This window comes from Solanum stenotomum, chromosome 4, assembly GCF_019186545.1.
Source record: "Solanum stenotomum isolate F172 chromosome 4, ASM1918654v1, whole genome shotgun sequence".
Lineage (NCBI taxonomy): Eukaryota > Viridiplantae > Streptophyta > Magnoliopsida > Solanales > Solanaceae > Solanum > Solanum stenotomum.
In genome coordinates, this window is record NC_064285.1 from 35252751 (window position 1) to 35274519 (window position 21769).

A 21769-nucleotide genomic window follows, 5' to 3' on the forward strand; every position below is an offset into this window, starting at 1 on the left:
CTTCTTGTATCTACGGTTAAGATGATCACAAATTAGTTCTTCTGGAGGATTTTTACTAACCGCTTGTGGATTATAAATGGTGTAACAGTTAGCTTCACCTTTAAAAGGTTCAATTCGGAAGCTAACATTACGAAAGACTGATATTTTCTTCTTCTCATGATCAATCATGTTTCCAAATATTCTCAAAGGAATTATAAGAAACAAAAAAGTAAAGAAAACTCAAGAATAATAGTTGAGAAGTAATATGGTTTGAGGCTTCAAATATTGAGGACTATATATAGATAAATAAATTAAGAATATGGAATGTAATTTTGAAAATAGGTAAGGATAAAATTAATAAGATATGATTGCTTTTAGAAAAAAGATTACGATATTTTCATAATTGGTCAATAATTATTTATTATTTTTAGAAGGTGACTCTTTTAGGAAAAATATTACGATATTTGGAAATTTGGTCAATACTTATTTATTATCTGTAGAAGGTGGCTCTTTTAGGAAAAAACATTACGAATTTTGGACATTTGGTCAATACTTATTTATTATTTGTTGAAGGCGGAATGGTCGAGGAGACATTTAATTTTGATGTGTCTGATAAAATGTGTGGTTTCACATATTTAAAAGCAAGTGAACACAAAAGTTTGAACTAAAAAATATTTAAAAATTTATAGGAGTGGGGGTTGCGGGGGAGAGAGATTATAGCAAAATAAAAATTCCTTAGGCTACATTTTGAACTTTCTTGCTTATGGCAAGATAAAAATGTAACCTTTGAACTATACAATTCTTCAAAATTAGATGAAATTAAAGTTCTTTCAAAAGATATTTCCTTTCATGATAACCTTTTGATATTTATATTCCCATCATATTAGGTTTTTCCGAAAGAAATATCTTTGTGAAAACATGGTTGATCATGAGATGAAGAAAAGATCAGTCTTTCGTAATGTTAAATTCCGAATTGAACCTTCTAAAGTTGAAGTTAATTGTTACACCATTTATAATCCACAAGCAGTTAGTACAAATCCTGCAAAAGAACAAATTTATCATCATTTTAGCCGTAAATACAAGGAGATGCAACATGGATGGGTAGTTAAAAAGAGACAAGGTGAAAATTGATCTGGAACATTTGACATGGTAAATAAGAATTTTTGGATTTATTGATCACTACCAATATCGTGATTCCTCCACTTAATTATATTATTGCTTGTTTTATCTTTTCTTTTTCCTGGAAAAAAAAAATCACAAAATTTGTTTTGTGTGTTAGACGATAAGTAAACTTTATTTTCTTATTTCAAACTGGATTAGTAAACTACAAGTATACTATCACATTCAAACTTGGATTTTATATTGTACTAGTAAATGGACCCGCGCCTCGCGCAGTTAGAACATTCTTCTTTAAAATTTATTAAAATAGAACTTTTCTTGTATTTTGATGTTATATTATTTTTATATAAATTTGTTTTTAAGAGTATAGGGGTTATTCAATTGTAGTTTACCATTTGTTTTATTAAAAGACAAGGCAAAATTACAAACCATAACACTATTTTCTCCTAGTTTACATAATTTCATTTTAGAAATTCATTAATTTTCTTTTGATATTTTACAATGGTTAGTTTATTTTTATTATCTATATGCATGGGTACATAGTGTTTTTAATTAGAGAGTCAAATAAATATGCTTCTCAATTTTCTTCTTTGCAAATTTCGTTAGTATAACACTACCAATTACTGTCAAAATATTAAATACTTTTAAAATATATATATATAACTAATGTGTTTATCAAGAGCAAAGGTTACATAATCATATGATATACCAATAAGTAATATGTAGTCATTATGTGATTTAAAATTAAAATACAATCTTCCAAAATCCCAATTTCATATGTAATATAGTTATGATAGTGTTTTGGAATTGAGGTTGTGCACAAACAAAACATTAAGGATCCTTGAAAAGGATGAAAGAGAAGTAAGGGATAATGGGAAAATAGTTCAAAAAAGTATTTTGGTTGTGAGAGAATAATCATAATTGTGTATCATATAATTGCAATTAATTGCTAGTTTTAATTCTATTATTTGACTTTCTATTTTTTTTTCTACTCCTGTTAATATTAACATTATTATGACAACATCAAAAAATCATATAAATTTTTAGGCTTGATCTCTTGGAGAAGAAAAGATTTCTTTAGAGAATGTTCTAAATAACTGTATTCTGTAAAAAGTTATTTGTGAATCTGTAGTAGTGGGATTTACATAGAGTATGTAGTAACAAATACGTTATAACAATAAGTTTACATAAACATGAACAACAAAGTTTAAAACATGTACTCAAAAACAACAATTAATATCATAAGTATAAATTAATGACTATAAAAAAAAACACCAGGATCTATAACAATAGAATGAAACAAAAAGGAAAAATCAAGTCTACTGAATACACAGTGTCTCCTTAAGAAAATCATTTCCCTCTAGTACCCGAGGTTTAAAGAAATAGATACTCTCAGGATGAAACAATTTTATTCACACTGTAATGATACCAAAATAATAGTGTCAATGAGTCACTCAACAAGAGCAAAATATACAAATATTTAATTTTGCAGAAGAATAAGAAGAAGTTCAGAATCAAATATTTAATTGTATAGAAGAAGAAGAAGAAGTTCAGAATTTTCGTTGTTTTAAAATGAGAGAAAACCCTTCTATTTATAGACCAAAAAGGGTAGTGTGTTCAAATGCTTATTGTGCCTTACCGGAAATGTCACAACCCTTTGGAAAGGCCACAACTCTTCGGAAAGGTCACAACCTTTCATAAATGTTACAACCTTTAATAAAAGTAAAAATTGTTCATAAAAGTAACAGTGTTTCATAAAAGTCATAACTTTCAATAGAAGTCACAACTTTTCATGAAAGGAGAATGCTAATTTTGGAAATAAATAAATTAAAAGGGAATCCCTGTTTGTGGCAATGCCACGTAGGCGGGCCTAAGGTTCTCTTTTATATATATATTTGATATATGATATGATCTATTTCTTTAGTTGTTTAAATTTTTATATATAACTAGTTTTTATCCTACTTAAGGACCAATGAATCTCTAACTAATGATATATCAAGAAAATGAGAGCTAGTAATATAATTACTTTGTAATGTGTGCAATTTGTACTTTGTAAAATCATATATATGGTTAGTTCTTAACAAAAATCTTTGTTGGATTGCAGTATTACTATCATATGAGCAAACAATATCGTTCTATTTTGGAGGTAAGAAAATATGTATTCAAGGGTTTATTAAACCACTAAAGTAAAAGTGGTAAGCTCTTACATTATTTGCATTTTGTTGGACTACTATAGCTTGTTTGACTAAGTTTCTTGCGCACATATATATGTGTGTGTAAGAAATATTTACTAAGTCTTACCTTGCATTTCTGCAAGAAGTGATTCCATGACGACCTCCTAACTATATGAAACTAACTTTTATTGTCATGTTAAGACACAAAGACATTTACATTATTCTTATTAAATTTCTCTTATTAATCCAAAGGTTGGGGTTATTAAAAAGCACTCCATGAAACCAGCTTGTAAAGGAAATCTGCAACAAAGAAACAGAAAAGCAACAACTATGGCAAGGGGGAGTTCAAAAATTTTCTCGCTAAAGCAATGAACAACCTTATGAATAGGGATGTCAAACACAAAAATAAGGTAAGTTAATGTTACGCTAGCTATTAGACAACAATTTTTTTTAACAAAAAAAAAACCACTATAGAAAATATAGGAATTAGAAATTGATAAATCTCATCATTAGAATAAAAAAATGTTATCATCATATAATCTTATTTAATAGTGAATTAACAACAAATTATCAAAAAATACTTGTTAGCCAAAAGCTATTTGACGACTAATTTTGTAGTTGCACTATTTTTTTGGTTATAATTATTTTATATATATTTTGTGTATTATTACCACATTAATAATTTTAAATTAAAGGATGTTGAAATGTCAGAAGAAGATTCCTCCCTGACAAGAAAAATAGAATCTTCAATCTTGGAGGGAGAGCCTGGAACAAAGGACCAAATAAGAATATTATTCATACCAAAGGACTAATACAAGTGAGAATATTTTCTGAGTAGCCTAAATTGGTGTTTGCATCATAAGGTTCAACTAATTGTTGGAGGTCCAGTTGGCGACGATGGCATAGCTAGTAATGGTGCAAACGGTGGTAGCAACGAAGGAGGGAGAGGCCGATGAGATGATAGTGGTAGAATTTGAATATCCCAACATTGTTTTTGCATGTTTTCAGACAATAATTTAGTTTTGTTAGTCAAAACTATTTGTGCCCTAAGTGTTTGATGAATTTCTTGAAATTTGAAGAGCTTTGTGACATATGTGGTTTAAGCTCGTACTTCGAGGAGCATTTAAACTTCAAGAATTAGGTCAAATTGGAAGATCTTTGAGATATACAATTTAAGCTTGTGTTTAAAGGAGCATTTTCTCTTGAAGATTTAACTCAAATTTGAAGAGCTTTGTGACATGCACTTTAAAGTCGTGTTTCAAGAAACATTTCAACTTGAAGATTTAACTCAAATTTAAAGAGTTTTATGACATACAATTTATGATCATGTTTCGAGGAGCGTTTCAACTTGAAGATTTAACTCAAATTTGAAGAGTTATGTGATATCCAGTTTAGCGTCATGCGTCTAGGAGCATTTCAACTTGAAGATTTAGCTCAACTTTGAAGAGTTTTGTGATATGAAGTTTAGCCTCATGCATCTAGGAGCATTTAGATATATATATATTGACTATTCAAAGTCATCTTCAAATGTAGACCTACTCCCACTCTGGAGTTCTTCTATATCTTCAGTTTCATGAGGTTCATAGACATAATATTGTTGATCTTCTCTTAAAGTCATGCTTAATTCCATGTCATGTGCACGAGTTGCCAACTCTTCAAATGTATTGGGCTTTAATCCTTGCAAAATGTAGTGAAGACCTCAATTCATTCCTTAGATGCACATTTCAATGCTAGAAGTTTCACTAAGGCGATCTTTGCAGTTAAGGCTCAAACTTCTCCAGTGATTGATAAAGCCAACTACTAGCTCATTTTCACCTTGACAAGCCTTTGTACGTCAATCATACTAACGATGTGTCTTGTGCTATAGAAACGATTGAGGAACTCTTGCTCTAATTGCTCCCAATAATCTATAGAATTAGGTTCGAGATTAGTGTACTAGTCAAAGGCATTTTGTTTGAGAGATCGAATGAACTCTTTAACAATATAATCACCATATGTTCTGACATCATTGCAAATCTCGATAATGTGTGCTATATATTGTTTGGAATTTTCTATACCAATAAATTGTTGAAGCTTAGGAGGTTGACAACACCACCGCATTTTCACGTTATCAATCCTCTTTGTATATGGCTTTACATATGTGGGATAAACTTTTGATGAAGACTCATATTTGTGTTTGAGAGCCTCTATGATAAAGTATTTCAATTGATCAATGGGAATCAAACCTTCAGCAGAGAGATGAATCTCTTTGATCTTTGTTTGCTTTACGCATGGCTCTCCTTCGTCTTGGATTTGATGAAGCTTTAGAGGTTCTTCACTTGATCTTCTCACAATCATGTCATCCATCCTATTTGTTAGCTTGGAAAGTTTACCATCTTGTTTGTGTGCGCACTTTTCCAGACCTTCAATTGCTTTAGTTAAGGTTGCTAGTTGTTCTTCTATAGTGGAAGATATTTTGATATTATGTGATGCTTGAAAAGTTGATATGAGAGGTAGAGATTTTCCCACTGGGCGTGCCAAAATTTGTAGACAATAATTTCACGTCGTGATAATAAGAATCAAGAACGGAAAGTATTGCAACAATCGGTTTATTGATTTAAAGTGTGAGTGTTATAATCTCTATGATTCCTTTGATTTCTCCTTTTTGGATATAATTTCAAGGGCTCTAAGCTTAATCTTGAATTTGTCTTGAACTTGATCTTGGTCTTGATCTTGATCTTGAACTTTATCTTGATCTTGAACTTGAACTTGACTTCTTGTTGATTTCAAGGGCTTCGAGCTTGATATTGAATGCAGCGGCCTTGATCTTAATCGTTCTTGAACTAGAACTTTATCTTGATCTTGACTTCTGGTTGAATCCAATGGTTTCGAGCTTGATCTTGAATTGGGTGGTTTTGATCTTTATCATTCTTGAACTTGAACTGTATCTTGATATTTACATCTAGTTGAATCCAAGAGCTTCGAGCGTGATCTTGAACCTGACGGTTTTGATCTTGATCGTTCTTGAACTTGAGCGCTAGAAATATTGAATTTTTAAACTTGTAGAGAAATCTGTGGCTTTTGATCCACATTCTTTCTCTAGCTTCTTGTTAGAATTCTTGAACTTCTAGAGAAGTCTGGGGATTTTAATCCACGAGCTTTCTATAGCTTCTTGTTAGAATTCTTCGTCCCTTTTGTGAATTATAAGGACGATAGCGGAGTTTAAGGGAAAACAGGATAGTTATCATATATTCATGCAGAAGGTGTAGTTCAACAGTAGAAAGTAGAGGTTTTCTCGCTAGGGGGATATGGTCGCTTATGTGTTCCTAAGGTGTATGAATAGTTGAAGCAGCCATGAAGGCCAAGTATCCTCATCTCTTTCCTTCTAATTCCGTTTCAGCGTGAGGTAATAGTCCCTCTCTAGTCTCTCAGTTTACTGTTGCATAAATTCAATCTTAGTATCATCTTCTTCCAGTTGTACTTGCATTTCAACATATTTGCATGTTTTTGGAAGTCCAATTAGATATCAGTTTCTAGTACTTAGTGGTAGGGATTGCAGCTCCTTCCCTCCATACTTAGTTATTTTAGACTTCATTCAAGAACGAATATTCCCAAGGGGGAGATAATGTAACACCTTGGATCTCAAAATGAAGAAAAATCCTAGTTTTCCAAAAAGTGGTACAAATATCGATGGAATTACCCACAGACCATAGGCGGGATTTCGTAGTTAAGGCCCAATTCTTTTTTGTCTCTAATCCCACCCACGATCGACCAGTATGGTCTGTGGTTGGACCTACGGACCGTAGGTTAGGTCAACAACAAGTTAGAGAGAGATTGTTGTTGGGTCAACTTCAAATGGTCATAACCCTTATCTCAAAACGAATTAGGTGGCTCATGACATACCAAATGAAAGATAATTGAATCATCTTTCCAATGCCACCAAGTTTGATAAAATCTCATATCTGAGTAAAAAGTTATGCTTGTTTTAGTGAAGCCTTGTCGGGCAAACTTGACTGACGAACCCAAACAACGGTCGGTAGGTCAAATGATGAACCGTCATTCCCTTAGTGGATAGGCTTCTTCAAAATTAAGTTAGGGTCATTTTGATCCTTTCCCCTATGTGTTGGACACTTAAACTACGTCGTTTGATGCCTAAACTATGTCGTTTTACTTAGAATAAGCCTAATAACCTAGTTCGACATAGCCTTATTCTCCAAATATCATCCAAATTAGAACGAAAGGAAGATAAAAAGGAGCCAGTTTCTTTCAAGAACAAGCAGCGGTGTTCTTCAAATTTCAGCCCTGAAATCCAAAGGATTTCTCCATGAATTTCATCCCACGTATGTGGGATTTCACTAGTAGGTTCCTCTCATCCGTTAGTTCCCTAGAATTCAGTCATATTCTTGATTCCCTTTATCTTTTTTAGACCTAGGGTTTCTAGAACTTTATATGATTGTTGTGATTTAGCTGTTATAGTATTATTAATCAGATTATCATGGCTTCATAACATTGTTGCTTAGTTCCTTGCCTGAAATTTAGAACCCTAGTTGTGTAGATTCGTTTAGTTCATGAATTACATTAGCTAGGTTAGATAAAAAGATATACATGCTCTAATTAAGAATGTTTCATTATCATTGTTTAAATGTTGCATTCTCAGATTTTCATGTCAGAACATTGAGCTATACAGTATTTCAGTTATGTTGTCTATATACATTCCAGTTAGGAGTAGTCTTAGACCGAATAAAGGTTCTAATCTATTCTATACTATCACACCACCTTCGGATGTGTCCGTAAGACTAACTCCTAAGCGAGCAAGCCGATGAACATCTTTTGCTAATTCCTTCCATTTTTCCTTAACATGTGCTATACCACCCTCTAGATCACCTATCTTGCCTTAAGGTAAGAGCTAATTCAACCTATAGGCACCAAGCTACTACCCTTCCATTCTAAGAGTGGCTCGTTAGAAACTAAAACCAAACAATCCTAGGTCTACAATCGACTGAGTCATAATAGGAATGTAACCAATCCATGCCTAGAATGATATCGAAATCTACCATTTCTAACTCTACAAGATCTGCTAAGGTGACTTTCTAAGAGATCATGATAGAGCAATTTATGTATACCCGTCTAGCTATAACTGGGTCACTAACTGGAGTAGAGACTGAGAAGGGTTCTGAAAGAGTTTCTAGACTGACACATATGATTGTTGCTATAAGGAGAGTTACAAAGGTTAGAGTAGCCCCCTGGATCTAACGATGCACAAACATATAAATGAAAGACTCATAACATAGCAATGACCACATCAGGAGAATTTTCCAGATTCTGGTGAACCTGGAGAGCATACAACCTGCCTTGGCGTTGACTATCACCTTAACCAGATGACACACTCTGCTGAGTTGGGCGACCTGTTAGTGTTGTTGAGACTGTAGACTGAGCCCTACTATCGTTACCTCATTGCCTCTGCCTGGCAAAAGGGAAATCCTTCACCTTATGACTAGACTGACCACATCCAAAGCATCCTTCCTTTTCGGCAAGACACTCACCTAGATGGTTCTTACCACACTTTGGACAAGTTGGGTAAGTCCTATTTTTTTTAGAGCCTGGTGCCCTACTATTCTGATCTTGTCAAAACTGTGAGTGATTTCCACCACCTGATTTCTGCTGAGAGTACTCATAGTTCCCTGTTCTAGCTTTCTTGTTGACCTTAGCTATTTCCCCAAACTTATCTTCCTCAACCTACTGAGCATGCATGAGTCATGAACCTAGAGATATTCATATCCTCTAACAACATAGCATTCTCGCACTCTATCTTCACTAAGTCGGATACCCCAAATAGAAACTTACTCATTTGTGCCCTTGGATCGGCAACTATGTGTGGAGCATACCTGGAGAGTTGGGTGAACGTAATTATGTACTCTTGGACTGACATGGTACCTTGCCTCAAATTCACGAAATCCTGAGCTTTAACCTCTCTTAACTCACTCGAGAAGAGCCTATCCCGGAAAGCTCTAGTAAAACACTCCCAAGTCATAGACGCTGCATCTGTACCCCTATTTTCTTTCCACTGAGTGAACCAAATGTGAGCCACATCCTTAAGTTAGTAGGATGCCAACTCTACCCTATCATTACCAGTTACTTGTATCACTCTGAAGATCTTCTTGACCTCATGAATGAAGTTTAGTGGGTCCTCACCAACCTACGACCCTAGAAACTCTGGTGGATTCATTCGAATGAAATCTAGAACCCTGGATGTTGCCGATCCACCATTAGTATTAGTAGGAACTGGGACCGGCTGATTTCTCTGGTTGGCTACATTTTTAGCCAAAAGTTGGATCACATTCTGAAACTCTGCATTCGAAACCTCATGTTCTGGGACTGGAGAAATTGCCTTAGCATTTTGTGCATTAGCATTCCTTGCGTAAGCTCTACCAGGAGGCATGATCAGAAACACACAAAGAAGAGTTAGAAAGGAAATCATACCCCGCATAATAAGAATAGCAAGAAGGTGAAGTTTTTCCTAAAACAGTTCGTAGCCTCCCCGCTCATTAGATGTGGTGCACTTCACACACCTAAAAGAGACTCTACTTAGTCCGGCATTGAGACATCCTAGGACTCTTGAACCTAATTCTCTAATACAAAGTTTGTCAGGCTCAGTGCCTACCGCCTAAACGTAAAGACAGAACCTAGGATCATGACTGACCCCAAGTTAACCCTGAGCTGGCATATCATAAGCATACTAAAAGATTATTGAAGAAAATATACTATGCAGAAGCTTAAAACCATAATTAACTGAAAGTGGGGAATACCCAATACTGATATGAATATAAAAAAACTATGAGTTTAATAACAACTGAAAGATCAAACTCAAAACTAAAACTGAATCTAGTACTGTGTCTAAAAAAGCCTCTAACTGACTAGAGTTGCTAGGACATGCCCCTAGCCAACTCTAATAAACCTGAAAACTAAATAAAAAGACTAAAGTGTAAAGCATGTCTATTGTCCTCGAAGTATAAGGACTCACCACTAAAGCTGTTGAACTGGATATCGGGAACCGATCTATGCATGATCTAGATGTTGAGTACCTGAACCTACATCATGAGAGGATGTAGCATTGAGTATGCGTCAGTACTTGTACTAAGCATGCATCATATAGAACATAGCTGAATAAAATACATAAACTGAACAAAGCATACTGAGCAATGATATAATCTGAACTGAATGTAAAGGCTAGAATATACTGAAGATTGAACTAAATGCAATGGCCAAGTACTAATTCTCAACATGACAACTCAGACTAAATGCTAAAATATAACTGAAAACCTGGTCAAATGCACTGGAGTCTGACTGTGGGAGCTACTATTAACTGACATAAAACCACGTGAGCTAAACACGGAGTCCAATGTATATTCCTGATACACTCAAATTACACCTCCTTAAAGAGGTATAAGCGATCGTTGTCAAATAAAGAACCTAACTTGTAGGTTGGGGTCGATCCCACGAGGAATATGGTTTAGAACTAAACTTAACTCACTATTATATTTATTTAGTCAACTTATTTCCAAGACAAGTAAGTAAAGGGGGGGTTTTGGTGAAACAAATATTTGATTGTTGTTAAGTAACAAGTGTGCAGCATTCAAACTATGTTGTTATCAATGAGAGAGAAACTAGGGTGTAGGTGTTCCCCATAAGCTCTTAACGCAGTATTCCTACTAATAGTAATCCTTTCGTAGTGTATCACATGCAAAGTGGTAAGATATGTATCCTTAAGTGTTTGGTCCTCCAAATAGGGAATTTCACTCCGCACCTTGGTCCGACTACATGTGTATAATTTACTAACCCTTACCTTTACCTCAGATTAGACATCACATAAATGTATGATTTAGTTTTCACCCTCGCACCAATTGATATTAGAATATTACATAGTATCACACTAAATCTTTGTTGATAATTATTTTCTTGTTAACTACCTCTTTGGTCTGGCAAGTAGCAACAAGGCGATTTCTAACACATGCACTCGTTAAAAAGACTTTTAAGCGAAAGAATTACCAATGCATGCATCAACACTATTCATGAATTACTTAGTTATTATTCATACATTGTTAATATCTCATGGTTCCCACAACCCTAGTTGTAGATTTAGTTACTCATGCTTGGAAGAACACAATTCATATTTTTAGAGGAAGAATTCATGAACTTACTTAATGAGTAGAACAAACCCGTAATCTCCAATTGAAATTCAAAGACAAAATCTTTATAAACAAAAATCCGGATATCAAATTGCTAAAGTTTGCAAGTTAATCTCCAAGAAAATACCAAGAACTAAAAGTAAACAATAATGCATAACCCCCAAAAACAAGGTTTACATACCCTATTTATTGAAAAACTTGTCCTAAACAAAAAGGAAACGAAATAAGGAAATAAAACTTTTGGATGCGGCTTCGATCGATGACACTGACCTACGGACGTCGTTAGACCTACGGTCCCTAGGTCCTTTCCGTATCTTGATACCAAGAACTTTTCCACAAAGGCTGGAACTTTCAACTTTCAGATACAAACGACGGGTGAGCAGTACAAACTGTAGGTTTACCTACGGTCTAGAGGTTCCCTTCTATGGCTCCAAACTTGGAACTTTTCATCAGGTACTGGAACTCCAAATCTCTGATCTCATCGACGGATGTGCATGACGACCCGTGGGTCGACCTACGCTCCGTCACTGGCCTCCGTGGTTCCACGCCTAGCCACGATGGACCGTGACTAGACCTACGGTCCGTAGGGGGTGGCTCCTTCTGCAGAATGTCAGTTGTCATCTCTCTCGACTTAGTCCATGCCTAATTCCTGCAAATATAACACAATAAACATTAATTCTAATACAAAATGGCCCTAGACACACACAACTCTGAAGTGAAATATATTAAAAATACCGTAAACTCACTGTATATCAATGCACTCAACTTAAATTCATTGTTTGTCCTCAAGTGACACACTACGACTCTAAACAACACTTATGAAGAAGTAGACATTCAAACTCAAGCAATCACATGGCTATTTCAATCCATTCTATTTTCTCAGTGCAAATCTTTTCTCTTAGACTCAACTAGCTAACTCATGCAGATCAAGTTATGACAAAGATCGACCAATAGACACCACAACATACATTTTTCCACAATCACCAAGGTACTAACATTCCGACAATGTAACTAGTGCCCTCAGTTCAAACAAAATCCTTTTCACACAGAAGATATGAATTTTGAGTTTTAGGATTCATTCAACACTCACGCTCAGAAGTGACATCAAATATAGTTAGTGCTTAATACCATAGGCTTGCCCTTATTTTAACTGCTTAGACTCTCCGAAATAGTTGCTAGGATTACTATAGGACTTTCTTAGATTGTAACGTAGGCTCAGGGTCAGGTGTGGTACCTTTAGGTACTTTTTAGTGACTTTCTGGCCTTCTTGACATTACATTGGCTTTTCACCTCTTTTCTCGACCTATTTTTGACATCCTTTCTTTTTAGTTTCTTTCCCTTGACTCTTTCCAACATGGATGTGACTTTCGACTTTGCGGCTCTTATTTTTCAGTTTTTTTTTCAGCATTTGTATTTATTAACTTTTTGCTTCTTTTGCACAAAGTCACATCCTTTTCTATCTCTTCTTCTTTTCTTTTCAACACAAAACTCTTTTCATACGCTTTTTTCTTTCAGTTTCCTCTTTCATAGCCACCCTCTACTTATGGATTTTCCATTAGTTGAGGTGCACAATATGCGATGTCGACCAGGGCCAAGATTAAGGTAACTTTTGACTTAGCCAACCTTAACTTAGGCTTTTGGCCTTAGTCAAGGTGCACATGTCCAAGGAGGTACTGGGGGCAAGACAATGATTTAAGGAAATGTGAGTTAGGTGAATCAAAAGAAATGGTCTATTTAAGGCTCAAATATTTGGATCAAAAGGGAACAATTCTTTCATTTAGTTGAATCATTTTAGGCTTACGTGGACTAATTTGAACAAGTGCCTATGCTCACTTCCCAACTTCTTGCCTAGATCATCTTAGCAAGATCAACGGGGCAAGTTCTAGATTGGCACAACTGTTTGAACATTCAACTTTTCTCACACATTCTTGGCACATTGTTTTATTATCAGATTATCATATTACCTAGTTCAAGTTTTAGCTTAAGTCAAGAGGTCAAATCAATTCCCTATCATGTAACATTGAGATCCAACACATTCAACTCATCAAGACTATCGATCTAGAACATTTCAACATTTTTGGGCAGGGATAATTTTTTTATGCTTTTTATGCCATCATGCTTTCATTTTTCTACTTACTCCTACACATACATTCCTAAACATGCCAGTTCAACAAAAATTAAAACAGTCTCTTGGGGGAAATAACACAGGCAAGAAAACCTCAAGAGAGGATTATGAGTTGTGTTACTCAAACTTCATCCTATCACTAACAACCCATTTACCCCACCCCCAACAAAATAGAGTGCAACTTTCCCCAATGCACAAAAAGTAAAAACACAAAGGATAGGGTGAAGCAAACCTATGGCACATTGCACTGAAGACCTCTCAACAAGCGGGTGGGTTCGGTTTCTCGAAGCCCGCTGGATCAACACTCGGGTCACCATCAGTTGTGCCCGCATCTACCATCTCAGCACCCTCAGTAGTGTTAACATCCATCTCACCGCACCAACATGATGAGAAGAATTAGTCGGTGGCATCTCATCTCCAAATAATGAATCCAACACTGTATTATCAATCGGTGTCGTGGGGGTAGACCTACGCTCAGTCTCTGGTGGAGCTAAGAGGGCATCAAGATCAGCGCGGAGACTAGCTAACTTCATCTGGAAAATAGAAACATCACTGGTGGGGGCTGGTCGCTCTAAGACGTGTAGCTCAAATACATTAAGGCACTGGTGAATGGCTTGAACCTTACAGTCCATTATTTGCTCCATCCGCTGCTCAACCTTAGTCGCAAACTCCTGTATCACACACTGCATCCAAGGCCTCACATGTTGAAGTAGTGTACCCATCTGGGCCTCCAACTTCTGGACACGAGCTAAGGGCATGGCAACAAATCCTGAGGAGGGAGTGGTTCTGGAGGAGCTAGTTTAGAGATGGCAAAATCGGGGCATCCTTAGTAGTGGCTCGAGGGGTAGGCTCCTCACCCTGCATCTGCTCCACATCTACTACCAATTCTTCTCCCAATGGTGGCACCTCAACCTGTGGCTCTTTGCAAGATGCAACTACATTGGCCTCATCCTGAATCAGGCCAATATCTAGAGTCTTGGTTTCCTGAAGCAACCTGTCACAATGCCAAACCGATACTCCAGCATCCCACCAAAGCTAGAAAATGATGCATGGGAAGGGTAAGTTGGTGGTGGCCTTGAAGTCTCTCTCGTGTATCTCCGCAATCAGCATGCGGGTAAACTCTACCTCCAACCCAGCAACTAGAGCTGCACCCATAAATGTGCAGTCCCATGTAAGTACATTATCTACCTGAGAAGGGGACATACAGTTTCGCAACAACAACTAGAAGAATTTGGCCACAAATGTCAGGGTGGCCTTATTGAAACCCACGCTCAAGGTGCTGACCTACTCGGCGCGCTCTCCGTCTTTACCAAGATGACAGGCTAATCGGTGTAAAAGGGACTCCCACTGCTCAGCATTCCCCTGAATTACCCCACTCTGAACAATGTCCATGCAATAGTCTAACTCGGCCGTGTTGATAGGCAGAGTGTGGCTTGGACCATAGAGAAACCTTCGGAGAGTAGTCTCAGATATGTCAACTGAAAACCCGCACACTAGTGTAGCCGTGAGTGGAGGTTGGGCGGTGGGCTTGGCTCGTCTATCGATCAATTCTCTAAGGGTGGCTGCGTAGGAAGCATAAAACTCCCTAACTATCTCCTCACTGAAGGACCATGGGCTATGGGCAATCCATTCACACTTATGCCTATGGAAAAGTTGATGGATGTACGAAGCGTTATGGAGGCTTCCTGTGAGTACCCGATGCTCCCCGGTGACTAGTCGAGCCATCCTCTCTGTCTTAAACAGCATGTGAGCATCTCTGTATATTTGTTACTAGCCGCTCACACACCATTGGTTTGGCTCCTCAGCAACTGGAGAAGGATCAGTGTTTTGTAGCACTGGAATGTCCCCCGCACTAGTAGCCTAGAAGGATGAGGCGGTGGTGCCATTAGAGCTGGAGGCGGATACGGAGCTGGTGTCGGATGATGACTCAGAACCAACTAGTTATCCGATCGGTGTGGCCCCTTCTTCAGACTGGGGGCAGTGACCACGTTGGGAGTCACTAGCTGTGATCGGTTCCTCATATTGCGAGGAGCAGTAGGGGATGTCCTGATAATGGGAGGAACATACTCAGTGTCCTCCGCGCCTTCATTTATGATCATACATTGTGAAAGAGCGATGGAATTTGATTTTCCCTTGGCGGCATAGGTCGGTGCTTGCAAGGGGGCCATAGCAACTTTAGAAAATTTAGTTAGTACCAAAACAAGTAAATAACACTCTCGTAAAATTTTTAGAACAAGAAACGAAATAAAACAAAATCTGAAAAAAATTTGGACAATAGCAATAGTGACCACCTACGGTGCGTACCTACAATCCGTAGGTCTCCTCCGTAGGTCAAAGTTCCGAGAAGTTGGATCTCTGATGGGAACCACGGATGTGTAGAACGGTCCATCAATGGAACGACGGACCATAGTCCACCTCCGTGGTTCAACACTTGGTGAATATTTCATATGGAACAGACCCACGGACCGGACCTACAGTCTGTGGACGGGGTCTTGTGGGTCAGGTCTGTGCCAGGTATCAGACATGCCTAATTTTGTACCCATTTTTGCAACAAAATAAGCCATCAACCTACGTCTAATCATGCATTTCAACACAATATATGGTAGTTTGTCATCTATAGGGTTTCGATCACTCATAATTTAACCTTTTTAACATACCGAACTAAGAACCCTAAGTCGAAACTTCCATTTAGACCCTTTTTTTCTGATTCAGTTAGTTTTACTAAACTACACACTCACATACCATCATACCAAGGGTTATTCTAACATACAATTCAACATTTTAGCACTAAAATTAACAGTCCTAATAACCCAAGGTCAAGTTCCAACTTCGTGACTTCATAATACAACAATGAACAGTGAATTCAAAGTCAGTGTGAAGTTGCTTACCTTAAAAGCAAGCAAAGTGGGTGAGTGTGTGATGCAATGAATCCTGAGACCTTTTCTAGCCTTTTAACATCGAACCCGGTCCGAGAACTCTTTTGTGAAAGGAGAATGGGGTGATTTAGGAGAGAGGAAGAGAATTATGGAGAGGAAAGTATACTTATGGGATATGAGAGTGATGTTGGGATTAAATATGGGAGTTTTGGGATTTGTAGGTGTTAGAAATGGTTAGGAGGGAATTTGGGTATTGGGGGATGCATTTGAAATTAGGGGTTTTTATTAAAAGGGGGGTTCGGGTCGGGTCTGCAGAAACCCTAATTTGGACCCACGAAACCCCATCTACGGGCCGTGGGTCAACCTACAGACCGTAGGTCCAGTCCCTAGGTCACATTTATACTTAGAAAATTTGAGGACTTACTTAGGGGTCTACAAACACCATTCACGGTCTGTGGATGGACCCACGGACCGCCGATGGGGTCCGTAGACCTCTGCACAACCTATTTTCTTCATATTTAGTTGTTCGTCCCTACACATATAGCAACCATGAAGTCTTTCTTTTTACATTTTCTGGACATTTTTAGACACGGACCGTATTCTATATCTAGCCAACACTAAAAAAAAATAAAACACCAATCTAAAGAGTTACAGAAATTAAAACGAAAGAGGAAAAATCCTAAATCGAAAACAAAAACCTATAGTTGGATAGATTGTACATCTTGTGTTTCCTCCCAAGAAGCACTTGATTTAACGTCGAGGCACGACACATGCCCCTTGATTTCTTAGACTTCATCAAGGTAATAGGCCTCAAAAAGTTCTTGCAAGCTCTCATCTTTCCCATGTAGACCTTGATCCTTTGCCTGTTCACCTTGAACCTTGTTCCCTCCTTGTTCCCGATCTCGACCGCTCCATGTGGGAACACTTGAGTGACTATGAATGGCTCGGTCCACTTGGACTTGAGTTTGCCAAGAAACAAGCGCAACCTTGACTTGAATAGAAGCACCAGATCGCCCACAACAAATTCATGTTTTTCAATCTTTTGATCATGATACTTCTTCATCTTCTCCTTGTACAAGGCTTAACTTTCATAAGCTTTTAGGTGAAACTCATCAAGCTCATTCATGTCATTCACTCTTTGACTCGATGCGGCTCCCCAATCCAAATTCAACTTTTTTAGGGTCCACATAGCCTTATGCTCTAGCTCTACCGGCAAATGGTATGACTTCCCATATACAAGTTGGTAGGGGGATATACCTATTGGAGTCTTGAATGCGGTGTGATAAGCCCATAGAGCATCATCAAGCCTCCTTGACCAATCAGTTTTATTTGCATTCACAATCTTAGCAAGGGTTTTCTTTATCTCTCAATTGGACACTTTAACTTGCCCACTAGATTGCGGATGGTAAGGAGTGGCTACATTGTGGCGGACTCCATATTTCTCTAGCAACGCCTTGAACAACTTATTACAAAAGTGGGAACCTCCATCGCTGATAATTACCCTAGGTGTACCAAATTTGGAGAAGATATTCGTTTTCAGGAATGCGGTGACACTCTTACCTTCATTGTTTGAAAGCGCAATTGCTTCCACCCATTTCAACACATAATCAACCGCAACAAGAATATACTTCATCCCATATGAACTCACAAATTGACCCATGAAATCAAGTCCCCATACATCAAACAAACTCAATCACCAAGATCAAATTCATAGGTAGCTCTTACCTCTTTGAAAGTCCTCTTTCTCTTTGGTAACAATCACAAGACTTGGCTAAATCATGAGAATCTTGGTGGATGGTAGGCCAGTAATGCCCACACTGCAAAATTTATGTACAGTCTGAATACCACAATGATGCCCACCAACAGGCGAAGAATGACACACTTCTAGTATACTCATCATCTCAACCTCAGGCACACAACGACGAATAATCCCATCAGCACAAATACAGAACAAGTAAGGCTTATCCCAAAAGAACTTCTTCACATCATGCATAAACTTTTTCCTTTGGTAAAAAGACAATTCTGATGGAACCAAATCACTTGCCAAGTAGATAGCAAACTCTGTGAACCGAGGAATAAGATCATGGGAAGCAGCCAATACATGTTCGTCTAGAAAAGCATCATTAATTTCATCCCCATCTACTAGCTTGAGCATAGCTTTTTCCTCTAATCTGGACAAGAGGTCGGCAACTTGATTTTCCATCCCCTTTCTAGCTTTCACCTCAAAATCAAACTCTTGCAGCAACAACACCCATCTAATTAACCTTGTTTTTGCATCCTTTTTAGCCATCAAATACCTCAATGCAGAATGATCAGTATGCACTATGACCTTAGTACAAAGCAAGTAGGACCAAAAATTTTTGAATGCGAAAACCACAGCAACTAGTTCATGTTCAGTCACTATATAGTTCTTTTGACCCATATTTAGAGCTTTGTTGGCATAGTAAATAGGATGAAGAATCTTTTCTCGCCTCTATCCCAATACCACACCAAGTGCCACTCAACTCGCATCACACATCACTTCAAACGATTGCCCCCAATCCGATGAAAAAATGATAGGTGCGGAAACTAGCTTTGCTTTCAACTCTCCAAATGCTTTCAGACAAGCATCATCAAAATCAAACTTACACTCCTTTTCAAGCAATTTGCACAATGGGTGTGCAATTTTGGAGAAATCTATGATAAACCTCCTATAAAAGCCTGCATACCCCAGAAAACTTCTAACACCTTTAACAGAGATAGGTGGTAAAAGATTTTCTATTACCTCGACTTTCGCTCTATCAACCTCAATACCCTTCTCAGAAATTGGATGCCCAAGAACTATCCCTTCTTTCACCATGAAGTGGCACTTTTCCCAATTGAGCACAAGATTACACTATTCCCACCGTTGAAGTACCTCGGCCAAATGATCCAAACAACCATCGAATGAGTAACCTACCATAGAGAAATTATCCATACATACCTCAATAGTGTCCTACACCATATCAGAAAATATCAACATCATGCAATGCTGGAAGGTCGCTGGAGCATTACACAACCCAAATGGCATCTGTTTGAAGGCGAAAGTCCCATAAGGGCAAGTGAAGGTGGTCTTCTATTCGTCTTTCGAAGCAATGGAGATCTGATTGTAGCCCAAATAACCATTAAGAAAAAAATACCAACCCTTACCAGCAAGGTGGTCGGACATCTGATCCATGAACGACATAGGGTAGTGGTCCTTTTCTGTCCAAGCATTAAATTTCTGGTAGTCCATGCATACTCTCCATCCAATCACGAGCCGCATTGGAACAAGATCGTTTTTTGCATTAGGAACCACAGTAATCTCACCTTTCTTGGGCCCACACTGAACATGACAAACCCAACTACTATTTGCGATAGGATAATTGACTCTTCCATCCAACCCCTTGATAATTTCCTTTTTCACTACATCTTGCATAGGCGGATTTAGTCTCCTTTCGTGCTCAATACTAGGCTTGTGATCCAGCATGAGTTAGATTTTATGAGAACAAATGCCAGGAGGAATCCCAATAATGTACACAATAGTCCATCCCAATCAAATATCACAAAATCCGCCGGAAATATAAACGACTCCACTTTCACAAGAACATCTTGAGGAACACCAATAGGACTCTTCACAGTTCTATCAGCCATGAGTAATCACATCATAGTCGGTTTTGGAGCCCCTAAACCCAACTTCTTGTAAGTAGACAATGGCATCAGATTAATACTAGCACCCAAATCACACAACTCCTTAGCAAAATGTAACAACCCGATGGTACATGGGATAGTGATAGCACCAGGATCCTTCTTCTTATGCACAAGTGACCTAGTAGCAATAGAACTACAATGCTATAACATATCATCTTTTTCAAAACTGACGGCCCTCTTCTTAGTCACCAAATCTTTCATGAACTTCGCATACCCAGGCATTTGTTCCAAGGCTTCTATCAACGGAACATTGATGGACATCTGTTTCAACATAGTGATAAACCTACGGTGCTTTCCTTCTTCATTCTTCTTTACCAACCTCTATGGGAATGGAGGTGGAGGTCTAAGCATGTGAACAACTTTTTAGGTTATCTTCGCTTCCTTCTCTATAGCATTTTTGGACTCTCCAGTAACCTCAATCTCATCATCATCTTTTTTCAACCTCAATTTCAACCTCATATGGCATAGGTGGATCAATGGTCTGTTTACCCTCTCGAGTAGTGCTTGCCATACAATGCCCATTATTCTTTGGATTTTGGATGGTGTTGGTAAGAAGTGTGCCAGACTGACGTGAGTTCACTGTAGTGGACAAATCATTCATCTACTGCTCAAGTTTCTTGATCAACACATCATAGGCATTAACCTTTTGACTAATTCTAGACAAGTCATTCCGCATCTCCTTCATCTTCTCATCAGTCAAATCGAACCTCTTCATCATCTTCTACATCCTATCCTCAATCCGTGACATACTACCCCCTGCTTCCCTATTGCCCGATTCCCAATTTGCAGGAGGAAGATAAGGACCAACCCTATTGTTTTTGTTGCCATAGTTGTTCCAGTTGTAGTTGTTGTCGTGATTGTAGTTCCCATCTCGGACATATTGACCCTCTCGATTGTAGTTGCCATAGTTCCAACCTTGGTTTCCTTACCTTTAGTGCCAATTATCTGAATTGGAATCTTAGACGTTGGCTCAAAAACCCCCTGTTAGATCATTCACCAAGTACGTGTAACAACCCTAAAAATGAAATATGAAGAACTAGAGCCTCTCACGTGTTTTAGTAGTGGTTAACTTGTTTAAATAATGATTTTTGGCATTAGATATTTAGTTTAAAGAGTTTTGAAGTGAAATGTCAGGAGACGACCATGACGTTCGGAAACTAGTCTTGGGAGCTAATGTGTCCTAGTGTTGTGTCGTCAAAGTTTGATGTGTTGTTTGACGTTGAAATCATGTGGTGATGGTTCATATGTGTAGGGGTTAGACGTCTGCGTAGGAACACCTAAGGACCATCCATGTGGCCCTTGAGGAGGACCTCATCTTTGACCAAGAAGTTGTCAGGGCAGCATGATCCATGACCCCAAACCACAACTCGTAGATCCATCTACAGCTCGTGGGTCTTGGGAGTGGACCAGGCCTGCAAGGGCCTGCAGGTTTTAAGCCACAAACCAAAACCATGGACTCCATTGACGGGGTGTGGACCAGGCCACGGTCTGTGGTCTGGTGGGCGTGGAATGGACTTGCAAAGCTATAAGGGACACGACAAACTTAGGGGTGAGTTGATAAATTCACCCCTAGTCCTAAATAATATGTGGGTTATTGTTTTAAGTGTTTTTAAGTATTTTAAA

At 38.0% G+C, this 21769-nt stretch overlaps 1 protein-coding gene across 1 annotated transcript; it reads right to left on the reverse strand.

The window, feature by feature from the left end:
- Nucleotides 1-17223: 17223 nt before the first annotated feature.
- Nucleotides 17224-20089, reverse strand: LOC125861459 (uncharacterized). Its single transcript, XM_049541351.1, has 5 exons — nt 19952-20089; nt 19698-19910; nt 19401-19412; nt 18386-18716; nt 17224-17429 (listed from the first exon to the last, which is right to left on the reverse strand). The coding sequence occupies exons 1-5, from the start codon at nt 20087-20089 to the stop codon at nt 17224-17226; spliced, it is 900 nt and encodes a 299-aa protein (XP_049397308.1).
- Nucleotides 20090-21769: the final 1680 nt, after the last annotated feature.